At 51.8% G+C, this 16,151-nt stretch overlaps 1 protein-coding gene across 3 annotated transcripts in view; it reads left to right on the forward strand.

Moving 5' to 3' along the window:
- The window catches only part of CBFA2T2 (CBFA2/RUNX1 translocation partner 2), a 60,866-nt gene extending 44,715 nt beyond the window's left edge, over positions 1–16,151 (forward strand). For 2 of the 3 annotated variants that reach the window (XM_026862052.1, XM_026862051.1), the window contains exons 2-11: positions 985–1,128; positions 4,912–5,153; positions 7,271–7,360; positions 7,944–8,125; positions 8,768–9,021; positions 9,727–9,812; positions 10,920–11,115; positions 13,005–13,073; positions 13,461–13,651; positions 15,771–16,151. In XM_026862052.1, coding sequence (XP_026717853.1) covers positions 1,011–1,128; positions 4,912–5,153; positions 7,271–7,360; positions 7,944–8,125; positions 8,768–9,021; positions 9,727–9,812; positions 10,920–11,115; positions 13,005–13,073; positions 13,461–13,651; positions 15,771–16,061 — 1,719 coding nt within the window. In that variant the 5' untranslated portion in view covers positions 985–1,010 and the 3' untranslated portion in view covers positions 16,062–16,151. The remainder of the gene's footprint in view (positions 1–984; positions 1,129–4,911; positions 5,154–7,270; positions 7,361–7,943; positions 8,126–8,767; positions 9,022–9,726; positions 9,813–10,919; positions 11,116–13,004; positions 13,074–13,460; positions 13,652–15,770) is intronic. The other variant, XM_026862053.1, reaches the window with a different exon arrangement.

A 16,151-nucleotide genomic window follows, 5' to 3' on the forward strand; every position in this document is an offset into this window, starting at 1 on the left:
AAATCCCAACACCTCCCCTAAGGCTTGCATAAGCACACATTTCCTCCTTTTCTCTCCTTTCTCCCCAAGGAAGCTTCTGAGGCTGATTTAAGCCATGCTGGAGCCAGGAGCGTGACCAAATGGGTCAGCTGGGCTGGGACATACCGCCAGAGCTTGGGTCCTCAGGAGGGACCCTCAGAGGCTGAAAAAGAAACTGTGGCATGAACTGGTGCTGTATTAGGCATCAGAGTCTCCATGCCGGAGAGAGGGTATGACTAGCTGATATGGGCTTGTTTTTACAATGCCATGAGCATTTCAGTCACTTCTGACACAGCTGCTGTCAATGTTGCACTGATGGGCCCTGCACAGCGGGCCAGCACCCACCCAAAAACCGAGCTGACCATTGCATGGCTGCAGCCTGGCAGTTCCTCCAGAGAAGCCAAGTGGGTGCGGGGTGTGTGCAGCCATGGGGAGGCTGTGCTGGCAGCAAGGAACGCCCTGGTGCAAGAGAGGAGGTGTAGGAACATCTAATTTGTGAATTTTTTTTAAAAAGCAAACGTGAAAAGCTGGTCAGAGAGCTGTTTGCCGAAGTGGCTGCTTTGGAATGTGTTTTTTCTCATTGGAGAGCAGGGCTGGCAGTGGAACCTCGGCACCCCTCACTCAGCAGTCCTGCCCCGTGCACACCAGCATGGGCCAAGGGGGTCTTATGGGGGAGAAAAGCAAAGCAAGTGGGCAGAAATATTTTGAGGAAGCATCTTTGGGCACAAGGGGTGAAAAGATGCATTTGAGAGTCTGAGATGGTGAACACAGGCATCCTGAGCCTGCCCGGCAGCACCCCAGGACACCCGCTGCCCGCCAAGGCCATGCACAGCAGTGTGGGAGCATCCTGTGATTTTTCTCCTTCACCCCTTCCCATCTTTGCCCTTGCAACTGTACTTCACATGCTGGGTGGGGAGATGCTTGTCTGTGACTGTCACTAAGCGTTACCACCTTCTCTTCACACAGTTGCTGGTGAGAAGAGGGTGCCAGTGATGCCCGGATCGCCCGTGGAAGTGAAGATACAGTCCAGGTCCTCTCCTCCCAACATGCCACCGCTGCCCCCTGTGAACCCTGGCGGACCCCGGCCCGTGTCCTTCACCCCGACTGCACGTAAGACCCCAGTAACATGCTTTTCCCTGGGACCAGCTCTAGCCAGGAGGAAAACTTCTGCTTATAGAAGTCACCGGGGATGTCTCAGCCGTCGGCCAGGGCTGCTCACCAGCACGGCAAGCGTTAGCCACGCTGCAGGGCTGTAAGGAAGGGGTGGCTGGGGCTTCTCTCCTGTTCTGCTGCCTCTGCAGGATGTATAAAGGGGTCTGTCGTCTCCCCAAACCCCACCTGCTCCTGCCTTACTCCTAGTGCTGCCTTGAGTCCTTCTTGCAGGTGCAGCCTTGATTTCTGCCAGACTCCATAAGAAATTGAAGTCTTTTATCAGGTCAGCTTCAAACAAGCCAAGAGCCAGGCATTTCACTGTATCTTTTGGAGGAGTTAATTCCCTCTCTGCTGTATCTCACTTCGCAGACAGCGTTTCTGTAGTGGAGATTAGAAAGTTTTCCTTTTTTTTAATTTCTCAGCCTTGGAAATTCCTTGCTGTCCATCCAGCTTCTCTTTTCTCCATCTTCACTTTATAATCTTTGCTATTAAGCTGCAGTAGATCCTGGCCCTGCCCAGCCTTGCTTCTAGCAGGGTGTTGCACGGAGGTGACTCTGTGGACGGAGTGGACGTGTACAGCCTTTTCTCACAGTCTATAAAGAGTACAGATTTTTTTTTTTTGTCCCTTAGCTGATATTTATGCCATTTAATGTCTTTTTAAAAGCATCATTCTGGAGCAAAGCTGCTTTACTTTGTTGGGCACAGAGTTATCTGACCCCCACACGTGGCATGTACATATTTTCCAAGCCCTCCTCACCCCTTTTTTCCTGCGCTGAGCATCTTCCTGGCTGGTTCCGCATTGCTTTGCTGTCCACAATGGTGTCTGGGATATCTCACAGTTTCACACTGGCAATGGATTTTGGAGATTTACAATCCAGCCTCTTTCAGGACACACACTGATGTATTGCATGATGCTGGCAATAGCACTAATCGCTGGGTTATCCCGCCAGACACGTTGTCCCCAGCTTTATGCGCTGAGGGGTTTTTAATGGCTCTCCTTTTGCTCACGCAGAAGATGATCATTAGCAAAGTGACAGAAATTAATTTTTCAAATGAGGTTGTTCGGCACACTGTTAAGGGCCAAGGAGCTTGAATCTGCTGATTGCAGATGACTTGATTGCTTCTTTCCAAGAGAGATGAGAGATACAGCCTGTGGTGAAGTTTATTCTTGCTTTTTACTTGTCCGTTGCACTGAAGGGTCTTTGTCAGAGTCAGTGGGTGTGTCCTCTGCCCTGTGAAATCTCATGGCTTGGACAGGCGAGGAGGAGCATGCTGGAGGAAGGCCATGCCTGCCTGTGGATCAGTAACAAAAGAGTTGGAGAAGCAACAAAGCCTTTGAGTACTGAAGACCTAAGGCAGAATTTAACAGAGCAGCCCTAGATGATGGCTTTTATGTTCCCAGGAATTTAGCATCCTCCTTTCCTCACAGCTGTAATCCCACCGGTCTCTGTAAGCCACCTCAGCTTGCTTCATGAGTACCTTCTCACCGGGAAATAGAGGTCCCAGCCTGGCTCTGTGGTCTGTGGCGGAGCAGATCCTGGCGACGTGCAGGAGCAGATAACCGCCAGCCACCCTGCGGTAACACCGTTTGCAGGAGGGGTCAGATTAAACCTACAAACACAGAGAGCGGTTACGGGGGCTGCATCTAACAGCAGCCTGGAGCCAACCCAACTCGCTCTGCTTCCGTGGCATCACCTGAGTCCATCAACATCTGTCACTCCCATCCTTGGCAGCCTCCCCCGAGGGTCCCCTGCAGCCCCCCAGCTGGGTTGCACAGCCCCTACTTCTCCTGGAGTATAAATAGAGCTTGTTTCTCTCCCTAGTCTTTCATTTGAAAGAATAAGAGGAACTGAAATAGAGAAGAGGGTAAAGCACCTCGGTTGTGGCTGCTAGAGAGTGCAGAGTTGTGCAGTCCTCTGAGAGGGGCTTCTCTGGGTGGCTTTCCTTCCTATTTATAAACACTTTCATCATGTAATAAATGTTCTTCATGAGTAATTGCCAGCAGCCTTACCTTTCACGTAGCTCTGCGTTTGCTGGTATTCCATGTTGCTAACCCTGCAAGTATGTGTTGTCTGCAGGACATTTCTGGTCCTTTGCTGCTCTGGGGAAGCTGGCATGGACAGGAGTTTTTCAGGTTGCATTGCTCCATAACAAGAGGCATAAGCTCACTTTCTCTTTGCACCTTCATCCTCTGAGTCCTGTCCTTTGCCTTCATTTCATCATCTCTCTGTATTTGTTATGCTGCAGAAGACCCTGTTAGCAGGAACCACCTTTGATGGTCTCTCTAGCCTTATCTTTCCCTTGCATCTTAACTGATTCTTGTTAGTCTTCTTGAGTTCCCTCCCATGCTCACCATGGCAGGTCCAGGTGTGTGGAGCCTTTCCAGCCTCTGACCCCAGTGTGCTCCAGAGCGGTTTAACCGTTCAAGTACCTCCTGCCACCTTCTCCAAAAAACCCTCACTGGGGTCGTGATCATTTGGTATGATCCTCGCGAAGCTGCAGCGGAAATTTTGGCATCTTTTTTTGCAAGCTGCTGCTCCATCATGGCACACACCTTCCCCTGCCCTGCATGTAAGGGGCAGCTCTGCCGAGTGGCTTCAGTGCTTCTGCTCTGAACGCTGTCATTTGAAGTGTTTTTTATAGCTTGTCGCTTTCTCTTCTGTGCTTGCATCCATAAAGAATTCAGGGCTGGGCTTTTAAGGATAACCCAGTGGATCAGCTAAAACTATATTTACAGTGATGTACTTTTCACCTCTAAAATTCTGAGTTTATACTGACTGGAGGCCCCAAGCACACAGCTGCTCTTCAGACAGGGCTCTAGATTGCACAATGGTGGCGCAGGGATGTCAACAATTTATTCTAATCCCTTGCCGAGTTCCCAAACTTCCAGCCCTTCAGTCTGTTTCGACATGCTTGCTGCTTACAGGAGGCAAAGTTACAGATGGGACCAGGTTGGAAAAAACAACGTGTTTGCAAAACTTCCTGTAGATCCCCAGGGAGGTGCAGCAGGGGGCGGGATGCCAACAGCCTTCCTCGGGGTGAGGTGGAGGCACCTGAGCTGCACTATCCTGGCAGTGGGGCCCCGGCTGTAGGGAGCACTGGTGACGTTGTAAACAATGGGGCTGGGAAGGACCCTTGGATCATCTGGTGTAATTTTCAGCCTGACTCAGACCAGAAAACGCTGCTCAGTGATTCTTGCCGAGGGCTGTAAACTTTGAGCTAAAGCACGTTTAATTCATCGGGCTGAGCATATGACACAGCTCCGTCTGCCACAGCATCGGCTTTATGCAGCTGACCCCGTGTCCTCGTGGATGGAGGTGTGCCTGCTCTGCTGAGCCCCAATTCTGCAGTGTTTGGCCGTGCGCATGGAGCTGGCGGAGGAGAGAAATGCCAAGGAAATCACTGGCAGTGCTATAAATCACACCTGAGCAATCCTGTAAGGAAAACTCCTGTGGATGCCTTGGCTGGGCGCATGGTTCTTATGCGCTGGCAGCTGCAGAGCGTCCCCATGAGCTCAGGGAAGGTGGACGAGAAGGCACACACGTCGCCTGTGACCATCTGGGTGCCCTCCGGCATAGCATGCAGGCTCTGCTCTGGCCATGGCCCTTTTCTTGCCCAGTTTGCTAGCAGTGATTAACCAGCAGCAGCAGGTTCTTGGGTGGAAGATGGATCCTCGTAAACACCAGACCACAGGGACGTGCATGTCTGATGCTCGGTAATGCTTCTGTCTCCCATTTGCAGTGCCCAACGGAATAAACCATTCCCCCCCGACACTGAACGGGGCACCATCCCCACCCCAGAGATTTAGCAACGGTCCTTCCTCCTCCTCCTCCTCCTCACTGACGAACCAGCAGCTTCCAGCCACATGTGGCGCCCGGCAGCTCAGCAAGCTGAAGCGCTTCCTCACTACTCTGCAGCAGTTCGGCAACGACATTTCACCAGAGATTGGGGAGAAGGTCCGGACCCTCGTCCTGGCACTAGTGGTAAGCCCCTCGTGCTGGCCCAGGCTGCCTTGCTTCTGCCAGAGCCCTGTGGCGATGGGATCCTGGCAGCCAGCGCCTGCCTGTTACACAACATTATCTGTTGGTGTCTTTACGAGCAGAGCTGTTGACTGAGCAAGACTCTGTAATGTTTATGCTTTCTAGTAGACTTGCTGACTTCTTTTTTTCTTGTCTTTGGTGGGTTTCAAAAAGCTGTCCAGTGGCTTTGGCATGAGCTTGGGTGCAGCTGAACTTAGGAAAACTTGGAAGGATTTGGTCTAAGCTTTTCTATAAAGGCCACACGTCTGGTGCCATGGGCTTGCTGGAAGGCATGAGCTATGCTGGGTTTCTCCATTTCCCCTCATGAATGAAACTTTTCACACAATTCAGAGGAGCCTGTAGTTTTATACTAAGGAAAGTGTTTTCTTTCTCATGCCTGACCCTGACCATGGATCACTTTGCCTCTGATCTGCCTCCATACAAAGAAATGCCAGTTCCAGCCACTGTTTCATTAGTGCTGCCCTGACTTCAGGGTGCTCAAACCTGCTTTGCTCTGGAAGGCAGCCAGGTGTCATGGAAAAGCAGGGGTGCTGCTCGGGAGCTGAGTCCTGGCACTAGCAGGGACTTGCTCTGAAAAGCTGGTAGTGCTTCTCTGCTCTTGAGTGTGCAGAGAATATCTGGACACTGCAAAGATTTAATTTATGATAGGCAGTGATGTATTTATTGGGTTTTTTTTCCTTGATGGGCTGCTCCTGCATGTCTTAAACAAGCCCACCAGCACAGCAAGGCTGACTGTTACCAAGGTCTGCAGAGGATGGAAGGCTGCTGTTGCAGAAAAGGAGGTCCAGGCTTCTGGTGTGCTGCTGCTTTGCTGATTGCATATTTGCCTGCAGTACCAAAGGCATTGATTCTTTGGTTGTGACAGTCTGAAGGTGTAGCTACAGGAAGAGGCTTGGTAAATAACCTGTAGGCATCGTCTGCCCTTCTTGTGCAGTCCTACCCTTGGATTTGTGAGAGCTGGGGTCGGTGGCAGTGTATGGGTGCATAAAAAGTGCATCATGCCCTTCTGTAGCTACAGACAGCTGAAAACACCCTTCAAAAAACAAAGGAGCAGGTCTTGCTGTGGAATTGTGACTTAATATTTGCAGGTATAGAAACTGACTGGTAGAAATGCTGTGCGAGCCCATACTCTGGACCGAGACCCTGGAGCACAGCACCAGCCGCCTGCCTGGCTGGGGTCCAGTGCAGCTCCCAGCGCTGCTCTAAGCTGATCTCTGGCTTTTGGCAGGTTTCTTTTGAGGCTCAGCACACAGCAAAGGTAGCCAGACCGCAGGCAGCCTGGAGTAGTTCTGCTTCTAAGGTTGGCACAGGCAGAGCGAATGTGGGTCTGTCCATGGCCTCGGGGGCTTTCACGGTGCTCGAGCACTGGATGCAAAATGCTGCTGCTGCTGCTGAAGGCAGGCGTATACATTTCCATGGGTGTAGGGTAGTACCTCAGCTTACCCTTTGGAAGGGAAATGATAAGCTGTCCAGGTTCCTCTGCCTGTTGTCCTCACCACTGATCATGGTAATTGCCGCAGGGGTGAACTTTGTACGTACAGGTTATCAAATGCTGCTGTCCCGGGGAGCACCCAGCCTGCACAGCCACAGGGATGCAGGTCAGGCCAGGGGGGATCGTGCGAGTGGGGTGAGCAGCAGGCTGATGCTGACCTTGTGGATGGATTAGGTGAGATGAGCTGAGAGGGAGGACGGCCTGCAGCCTTGAGCATCTGGAATCGCTGTATGGCTCCCGGCAGCCTGCCCCTGGCCAGGGTGCAGGAGATGCCAGCTGGGTCCTGCTGCCTGCCGGGAGCCCATCCCTGCCTCCCAGCCCCAGAGCTGGGAGGATGTTGGGCTGGGCAGCGCTGGCTGTGCACAGCGTTCACCCCTCGCCTAGTGCAGCATTTCTACTCCATTGGCCTGAGTCTTTTTGGCTGTGTTAGGCAGGGTCTGATGCAAACGTTGTCAGTCCTGTAGTGGCAGATGCAGTCTCCCTTCCAGTTCTGTTCATTTGGAGCTGTTTCCCATGTGTCTAAAAGTAAGAACAAATTGTCATTTCATTTTTTAATTTCTTTTCTCAGAACTCAACGGTGACAATCGAGGAATTTCACTGCAAGCTGCAAGAGGCAACGAACTTCCCCCTCCGGCCATTTGTGATCCCCTTTCTGAAGGTGACAGGGAGCTGGTGGGGCTTGCCGGCGCTCTGTGTGCCAGTCTGCCACTTGGCAGTGTGTCCTTGCTGGGAAAGCTCTCATTTCCAGCACCATGGCAATCCTGTTAAAGTCCAAGACAGACTGCACAGACCGTAGCAGTGGCCATGTGGGACTGGCTTGTGGAAAGCTAACGTTATAACGAATGCCACATATGTCTGCTTGTATGTTAGGGATAAAGGAGACAAACCAAGTTCCATTCAGCAGCTTCTGATCTTATTATCTTATTTGCAAATGTTCAGATCTAGAATACTTGAAGTGTTGGTGTACAGGGCATGTCTGGGGTGGTTAGATGCTGGAAACACCAAGCCCCTCCCATGACACTTGATTTTTGGGGGCACTGACGTCAGGTCATCCTCAGCTCTTGAGAAAATACAGGTAAATCTGACCTTGCAGACACTGGGAGCTGGAGGATCCTGAGCGGAGGCCACAGGCTCTAGGTGTTACTGCTCTGAGGGATTAGGTGTGCAGAGCAGACCTTCTGCGAACAGCTGGAAAGGCCTGCCTGCCGCCTGCATAAACCAGACCCACGCTTCTTTTCCAGGCCAACCTCCCGCTGCTGCAGAGAGAGCTGCTGCACTGCGCCCGGGCTGCCAAGCAGACGCCCTCCCAGTACCTGGCACAGCACGAGCACATCCTGCTGAACACAAACACCACATCCCCCGCTGACTCCTCCGAGCTCCTGATCGAGGTGAACGGGAATGGGAAGAGGCACAGTCCAGACAGGTAAAAACAGCTTCCATTGCTCTGCGAGGTTCTCAAAGTTGTGACTTCTCTTTCAACTTTGCTGTCGAAGCTTCAGGCAGCATCCAGGGCTAAACAGTAGGATCTTGTCACTCCCAGAGACTTCTGTGGCTGTTAATAAAACACCAATGTTTGCTCCTCATACACTGTGAATTCAGGTTGGGATCCTCTTTCAGGCAGGCTCTGTCCCAGGAGGACTTGCTGGGTAGCTCTAAAAAGCCTGAGCTGGAGAGCTGAGCAGTTCTCTGCCTCCCGGGGCGGCGAGCGGAGGCACTGTCAGGGCTGAGAAGCATGCAGTTCATTTTCACCACTTCTTATTCCAAGTTAAAAGTTGTTACGTAATTATGTGGAGCATGCTTCAAATTTATAAAAACTGTGAAATTTTAATTTGGTCATGCTCAGAAAGATGAATCACAGCACTTGGACATCTTGAACTTTCTCTTTGACAGGGTCATTTTGTGGATTTGTTCACAAGTTTGAGCATGTTTGTTTTAGCTCCCTGCCTTTACCCCCTGGTAAAAACATCGCTGCCCAAGCTCTGCTGATTGTCAGTCTGCATCTTTCCCTTCCTGAGTACATTTATGTGGTGCTAACGAACACCTCTCTCTGCTGGTGTGGTTGCAGAAGGGAAGACAACAGCTTTGAGAGGGAGCCGCTGCCGACAGAGCCTCCGGCCAAGAGGGTGTGCACCATCAGCCCCGCGCCCCGACACAGCCCTGCCCTGACAATCCCCCTGATGAACCCCGGGGGGCAGTTCCACCCCACCCCGCCGCCCCTTCAGCACTACACCTTGGAAGATATTGCGACCTCCCACCTCTACAGGGACCCTAGCAAGATGTTGGAGCACAGAGAGATTCGGGACAGGCACAGTGGTCTTGGTAAGAAAGCCAGGAGGGCTTTTAGTCATAGGAGCTGTGAGGTCCAGCAGTTGAGCTTTGGCATCAGTCCCTGCTTGGCCACTCGCACCCAAAGCTGTGTAATGCTGGGCATGTCCTCAGCTGAGTTTTTGCAGGGAATTTGGAGAAAACAACTGATCGTGGGACGTTAAGTGGGAAGATTGAGAGTTTGTATTTCCCTGTGTACTTGTAAAGGCTGGAGACGATGAGGGTGAGGAGGAAGGAGCTGGTGTGTGAGTTGAGTGTAGCCAACCTGGCAGGCAAGAGTGGAGGGCAGGGGAAATAAGAAGTAACTTTTCCAAGATCACTAAAGCTGGAGAGCAGAGCTGACCCCCGGCCCTGTTTCTCCCTGGGGGGTTGTGGGAGGCACACGCTGTGTTTCCAGCAGAGCAGCCTGAATCACAAGCTCTGAGCTCCTGTGGGATTTTAATGAGGGAGCTGGCTCCTCAGCAGGTCAGATCCAGACCTGTGAGTGGGTTGTAGCACTTTTGAGATGAGGCACCGACAGGGATGAAAGCACTGTGGTGGAATTGCCCCTGTAGACCCACCTCCTTCAGCTGTGTTTTAAAATCCCAGCTCTATGTAGCTGGAAATGCAGCTCTTTGTTACCGCTTCGGGGCCACCTTCCCCCACCGGCACTGGAAGCTCAGTCCATCGAATCGTGCCCCTGGCTGTGGTTTGTTGCAGGTTTGAACGGGGGATACCAGGATGAGCTGGTGGACCACCGCCTCACAGAGAGAGAGTGGGCTGACGAGTGGAAACATCTCGATCACGTAAGGAACGGCAGGAGGTGTGGGAAGCTCTGTGGGACACAGCAACCCAGTGTTCCACCTGCTCCAGTTTGTGATTTTCTTGTTGATACCATATCCAGCCTTTCCTAGCGGCTTGTAGAGGAACAAACCACCACAAGAAGGTGGATGTCGGGGAGGACAGATAAGAGCAGTAGCGCTTTCCTGGCAGGTTTTCTCTGCCCATGGTTAGTGGGAGCCCAGATCACTCTGGGTGAAGTGTCTGGAGCTGGGGAGCTTCTGCTGAGCATGGCCCTGTGCTGCCCTGGCTGGCTGGGCAGCCAAACCCAGCCTTGTCCCACACGGGTCTTTCCTGCCTCAGCCTGGCCAGCGTTGGGCCGACAAGTGTGTAGATGTGCTGTGTGCAGTAAGATATGGAGCTTACAGAATAAGTAAACACATTTTTATTTTTTTAAAGACTTTTTTTCCTGAGGTGCCAGCCTTTTGTGGGCCTCACTAGGCACACAAACCGCAAGACTTGGTACTTCTGGCAGACTTTCCGCAATCAGCTTTTTCTCTCTGAACAAGGCTGCTCATCCAAGCACTTCGTTGGAGTGTTTCCCCTAGAGAGGTGCGATTGAAATTCAGCTTTGATCGTAAAAGCAGAGAGATCTCACGCTTGCTTATTCTCTAAAGCTGATGGATTTTTGTGGGGGGTGTGGGGCGGAGTAGAGGCCCCATAGCTGAATATTTGCAAGTTGGGATGTGACTATGGAGAGTTGGCACCAGGACCGCAGCCAACCCTTGCATGGGCACCTTATTCCCATAAGTAAGTGGTGGTTTTTTCCCCTCCACCTTCAGGAGCGTGGCCTGAAGGAGTTTAGCCACCTCCTGTGGTGGCCAAGGCCTCACGGGGTGGGTGTGAACAGCTCCTTCCCACCGGGCGCTGCATCCCTGCTCGGCATCGCTGCTGTGCATGGTACGGCCCCCAGATCTTACCCACCTGCTCGAACACTGCCTCATCCTCAGAGCCTGTTGCTGGGACATGACCTTGTGTTTCATCTTCCTGCGATGGTCCCTCCATGGTGCCTTCAACGAGCAGCTTGGGAGGCGACCTCGTGAGCAAGACTGAGAACCCCTTCCTCCCTGCAGGCCCTGAACTGCATCATGGAGATGGTGGAGAAGACCCGGCGCTCGATGGCTGTGCTGCGGCGCTGCCAGGAGGCCGATCGGGAAGAGCTCAACTACTGGAAGAGGCGGTGCAGCGAGACGGCCGAGCCGCGGAAGGCGGGCAGCGAGCTCGTCTCCAGGCAGCACAGCCCCAGCAGCTCCGACTCCATCGGCAGCGGTAAGCGAGGGTGGGCGTGCTGAGCCACGACCTTTTTAAGTGGGTGTCTAATTACACCACAGCTATATTAGGCATAAAGTGATGATAATACATTCAAATTATAATATAAATTAAATACCTAAGCAGCGCATAGCTGTTCTCAAAGCTTTGAAGAGAGACAACTCATTGGACAGGAGCTGGGTGAGCTCCTGGAAGCAGCATTTGCTGAGGTCTGAAGGCACCTTTGGGCAGCAGCAGCACCTTCTGCTGGTGCCAGGAGAGCATCTCCCTTGTCACCGAGCTGAGCAACCCGAGCCAAGATCATTCCAAGCTGAGAAACAGGGGACGAAAAGGCGGGAGGTGGTTGGTTCCACCCCTCTTCCCTTTCCATTTTGTCTTGCCTAAAGGATTTTAAATGTCAAGGTCTACTAATTCTAAAAATACCAAAGACTGCTGTAAGAGCTACTACCTGAGTTATTAATTCTATTTTTGTATCATGAGTCAACTTAACTTTATTAAAGCTGAGTATTTTTCCCATCCAGTATGCGGAGGTTTTGACCCTTTACAAAAAACAAGTCTGAAATGCCAATATTATGCATTTGAATAGAACTCTAATTTCCATCCAAATAAATTTGCTGCAAATCAAATGCTGAAAAAAGCAGCTGATCATTCAGTAATGAGGATGGATGTTTTCTAGCAATACTAATAAATGTCAAAGTAAAACTCTCAATTTTACATACATTCAACTTATTTGTATACAAAATAAAGAATGAATCCTCCTGCATGTCAAAAAGAACCATCTGAATTAGAGCCCAGCCCAGATTTAGCTGCAATTGAACAAGTTTTGATAGTTTCCAGACAGCAAGAACCAGTATTTCCTGGGAAAACAATAACAAGTACACAAGCAAAAGGAACTAAAATAGAAGATATTAATCGGAGTTTCTCGGAAACCAAGCACCCGTGGCTCCAGCTGTGACTGCAGAGCAGCATGGAGCGAGGCCGTGGGGTGGCTGCGCGCGCGCGATGGCCTGAGCAGCACAGCCTGGTTTTAGCCCTTCTACATTTAAGTACATTGTGACTAACAGCTCCATGTTGTTAAAGGTGATATAATTTAATTTTTTTTTATAAGTTGGGAGCATTGTTGATGCTTTCCCCCCTCATGGGACCTAGGGCTAATTTTCAAGCTCTGTTGCTGTTGCAAGAAGGTGCAGTTAAAGATCAAGATGCATCCTCAGGTGTACCACAGGCTTAACCTCACCGCCCTCCTGGAGTGCTTTGGTTCTCCCACCAGCCTTTGACATGAATTATTTTTTGTTTTGACCCTTCAGAAAGTAACTCTGAAGCCTTAAAAAGGGGGATGCAGATAGAACACAGGACGAGGCTCCTGAGAAGCTTCCCTGTGTGACTGCAGCCTGTGTTACGTCCCCATGTGACCGTCCCCATCTGTCACACAGGCTCTTCCCAGGGTCATGGGTGCTGCGTACACACCTCTCGCCCCAAGAGCTCTGGCAGGACAGAGTCAGTTCAAGCCTTTGAACTGCCCTTGGGATTGGAAAGTGCTGCCCCTAATATAAATTTCTGGACATATAGATCAATGCATGAAGTCGCTGGGCAGCTCAGATGTTTGATGGCACATATATTTATAGGCATTGCCTGTTGTTATAGAGTACCAGAAGATGGAAATGGGTTATATAGTGTCATAAATTATGCAAGGTGCTAATTAAATGTTGTAGTCTATAATCTGAGTGTTTGATGCATGGCTTTCACTGTAGGAATCTTCTGCTTTGAGTTTTAGCTGGTTAATTCTACCCTGCCTCATGATGTACCAAGGTACTGCCAAGCACTTGCTCAAGCAGCAGTGGGGGAAGGTGAGGCTTTGCCAACCTCACCCTGTGTCCCTTATCCAACAGATTCATTGCGGGAGTTCAGCGGCAGGTCGGGCACAGGCTACGTCACCGAAGAGATATGGAAAAAAGCTGGTAAGTGTTTGCTAGTAACCTCGGTGAGGGATTCTGCCGGATCGGTTGAGGTAAACACAGATGCTCTAGATTTGCTCTGCAGGAACTGGAGAAGCCCAGCTGCAGGAAGGCCCCAGGATGTGCACATCTGGCTGCAATGCCCCCAGCCTGGGTTTTCCAAAGTGCTTTGCTCCTTCTGTATGCTGCCAGTGGGGATCCCGTGGGGCTAAGCGTGGCCCCTCGGCTCCCAGGAGCAGTCGTGATGCTGGTGCTGACCATGTCCCTTCATCCCTGCTGCCCTGGGCGTCCCAGCTGCAGCCAACATGCTGCCACATCCCGACATCTCTCATCTCTCTGAGGCTCATTCCACTCCTGGGGTGGGTGGATGAAGCTGCATTTTTTTTCCAGAAGAAGCCGTGAATGAGGTGAAGCGCCAGGCCATGTCGGAGGTGCAGAAAGCGGTGGCAGAGGCCGAGCAGAAGGCTTTTGAGATGATTGCCTCTGAGAGAGCTCGGATGGAGCAGACCATCGCAGACGCCAAGCGCCAGGCCACCGAGGATGCTTTCTTGGTGATAAACGAGCAGGAAGAGTCCACAGAGGTAAGGTGCCAGGGGGGACATCCTGGGAAGGGACTTCCCAAGACTCATAAGGTCTCCAGGTCTTACCCAGCAGGAGCCTGCAGGTCCCCTGTCCCTTTTCGCTTTTAAAAGTCTCTCTCCAATCAATAACTAAAATGATGCATTGATACCCTAAAAAAAACCCACAACCTTTTGCTCAGGGGAATCAGCCTAAGTTACTAAGCCTCATAACACCTAATGAGACACTTGCACACTGGAAAACAAGGGAAGACTCTTACATTGGTCACAGCCAGTGACACCTGGTGAATCGGTTTCTCAGAGAATTTATTTCTGCTCCTCAGTCATTACTTACCTTCACTGTTCATTAACAGGAAGCTCACTTCATTAAGCTTTGGAGATCTCAGCTGGACTGGGCAAGGAGAATTGCATGGTTAATTCCTGCATCACTGCAGCCCAGCCACGTGTGGTTTGCTTCTGGTTTTATTTTCTCCACACAAATACAAGAGCAGAGGCTTTGCCTCTGTTTCTGCTGAGCAAAAATCTGGTGGGAACATGGAGTTAATGCCCACTGGGGCTGTGTGGGCAGCAAGGCCGTTTGCCTCCTCTTGCGGGGTTTCAGTTCACCCTGCTGACCAGGGCTTGGGAAGGAACCATGTAAATGTTAGGTGGTGTTACAGAAAAGTATGTCTGAACTCTGATATTTCCCAATTAAATCACTGAAAGTTGAATGCACCAGTCGGTAAACATATGATGGGAGTGGGTGGAACTGTTCAGGAAGCCATGGAAGAAGTGAGACAAGCAATGATTTCTCTGTAGGGGAATACCAGAGGAGTGTGTCCTCCTCCAGCTGTCCCGGGGAGCAGCGTGGGACCTCGGGAGCAGCCAAGCATCCCCCAGCCAGCACGCTCCCATGCAAGCCCCAGGGCTCTTCTCTACAGGCCGTGCTGAAAAGCTGTCGTGTATTCTGGCATGCCGTGTAACTTCTGAAATACAGTTTAAAAACACTGCTTGAAGTGCAAGCAGCTGTAAAGCAGTGACCCAGTTTTCCAAGAGTTACTGCAGGCTTCAGTGGGGGTTTTATTTGGTCGTGAGTCCTGCTTCTCCGGGCAGACCAAGGGGCCTCGGGGACGTGCTGACTCCGGAGCGCCTCACCCCCCGACCCGCTCACTTCGGCATTTCGCTGCCAGACCGTAAATCATCACGAGGAGCTGGTGGCTCCGGTGCAGACCCTGGGAGCAGGGAATCTCACTGCTCTCCCTCACAACAGGGCTGCCTCGTACAAGCCAGCATCTCCCACCACCCCCCTCTCTGGCTTCGACAACTTTTTTTCTTGTGGCCGGTGTGAGTTGCCCCATCGGGCACGGTTAGAGCCAGGCGGGCCCCAGCAGAGGCTGCTTTTCTGCAGCTGAACCTGCCCTCCCCAGTATGTGGTTGCTAACACACGAGTCCAGCTGCAGGAAAGCTAATCTGCCGGCTCCCCTCCTCGGAGCAGCTGCAGCCACAGCTCCCGGGGCTGGCCCCTTGCCCCCGCGCTCGCTCCTAAGGCAGCAGTGGCATGCCGTAAGCCCACCAGCTGACGCCTCTCCCAGCAGCTAGAGGGGCTTTGCTCCGCTTCCAGATTGAAGCTTGGGCTCTGGCAGTGCTTCCACCTGGCTGAGAGGCTTTCAAATGAGCTTTTTCTTTTCCAAATTAGCCTGCTCCGACCTCTTGTGCAGCTAGGCAGGGTGCAAAGCAAATGGTGCCTGTGCAGCACGCTGTAATCCCTGCAGAGAGCACTTGGCCGGGAGCGATACCACAATAGAGCTGCTTTAAAACAGGAAATAAAAAGACCGAATAGCAGCATCTGCAGCATGTTTTTTAGTCCTTGCCTGCTGTTTCTTCTGTGCGTTTGGGTGGATCTAGGGGAGAGGATGTGACTGGTGCGGTCTGGCAGGCCGTTTTGGGCAGAGCAGAAGAGTAGGGGTTAGTACCCTTGGCAAAGGGCTGTGTAATGGTGGGAATTAATGGATTGCTCATTTTAATATTACTAAATCTAGGCCAGAGGGGGATGAACAGTCCCCTCAAGGGCTGTTGAGTCAGCACCATCCTTCAGCTCTTGGAAACTAAACCCTTTTAAAGTGTGGCGTCTTTGGTCTTGCAGAGTTGCTGGAACTGTGGTCGCAAAGCCAGTGAGACGTGCAGTGGCTGCAACATCGCCCGGTACTGTGGCTCCTTCTGCCAGCACAAGGACTGGGAGAGGCACCACCGAATCTGCGGCCAGGGCCTGCACGGTCAGAGCAAGCCACTGGCTCTGCCCACGGGCCGGTCAGCGGCAGCTGCCGCCAAGAGCCTGGACGGCGTGCCCAGCCCGGCCCTCGAGAAGACCTCGGCAACCACCTCCCGGTCCTCCACCCCAGCATCCGTGACAGCAATAGATACGAACGGACTCTAAAGGGGGAGTTTTGGTTCATTCCATTTGATCAGTTTCCCTGGGTTTTTTTAAAGCTGAAAAAAAAACCCCACAGCAACTTGTATCACTTGA

This window comes from Athene cunicularia (genome assembly GCF_003259725.1).
Source record: "Athene cunicularia isolate RWA chromosome 20 unlocalized genomic scaffold, athCun1 chr20_part1, whole genome shotgun sequence".
Lineage (NCBI taxonomy): Eukaryota > Metazoa > Chordata > Aves > Strigiformes > Strigidae > Athene > Athene cunicularia.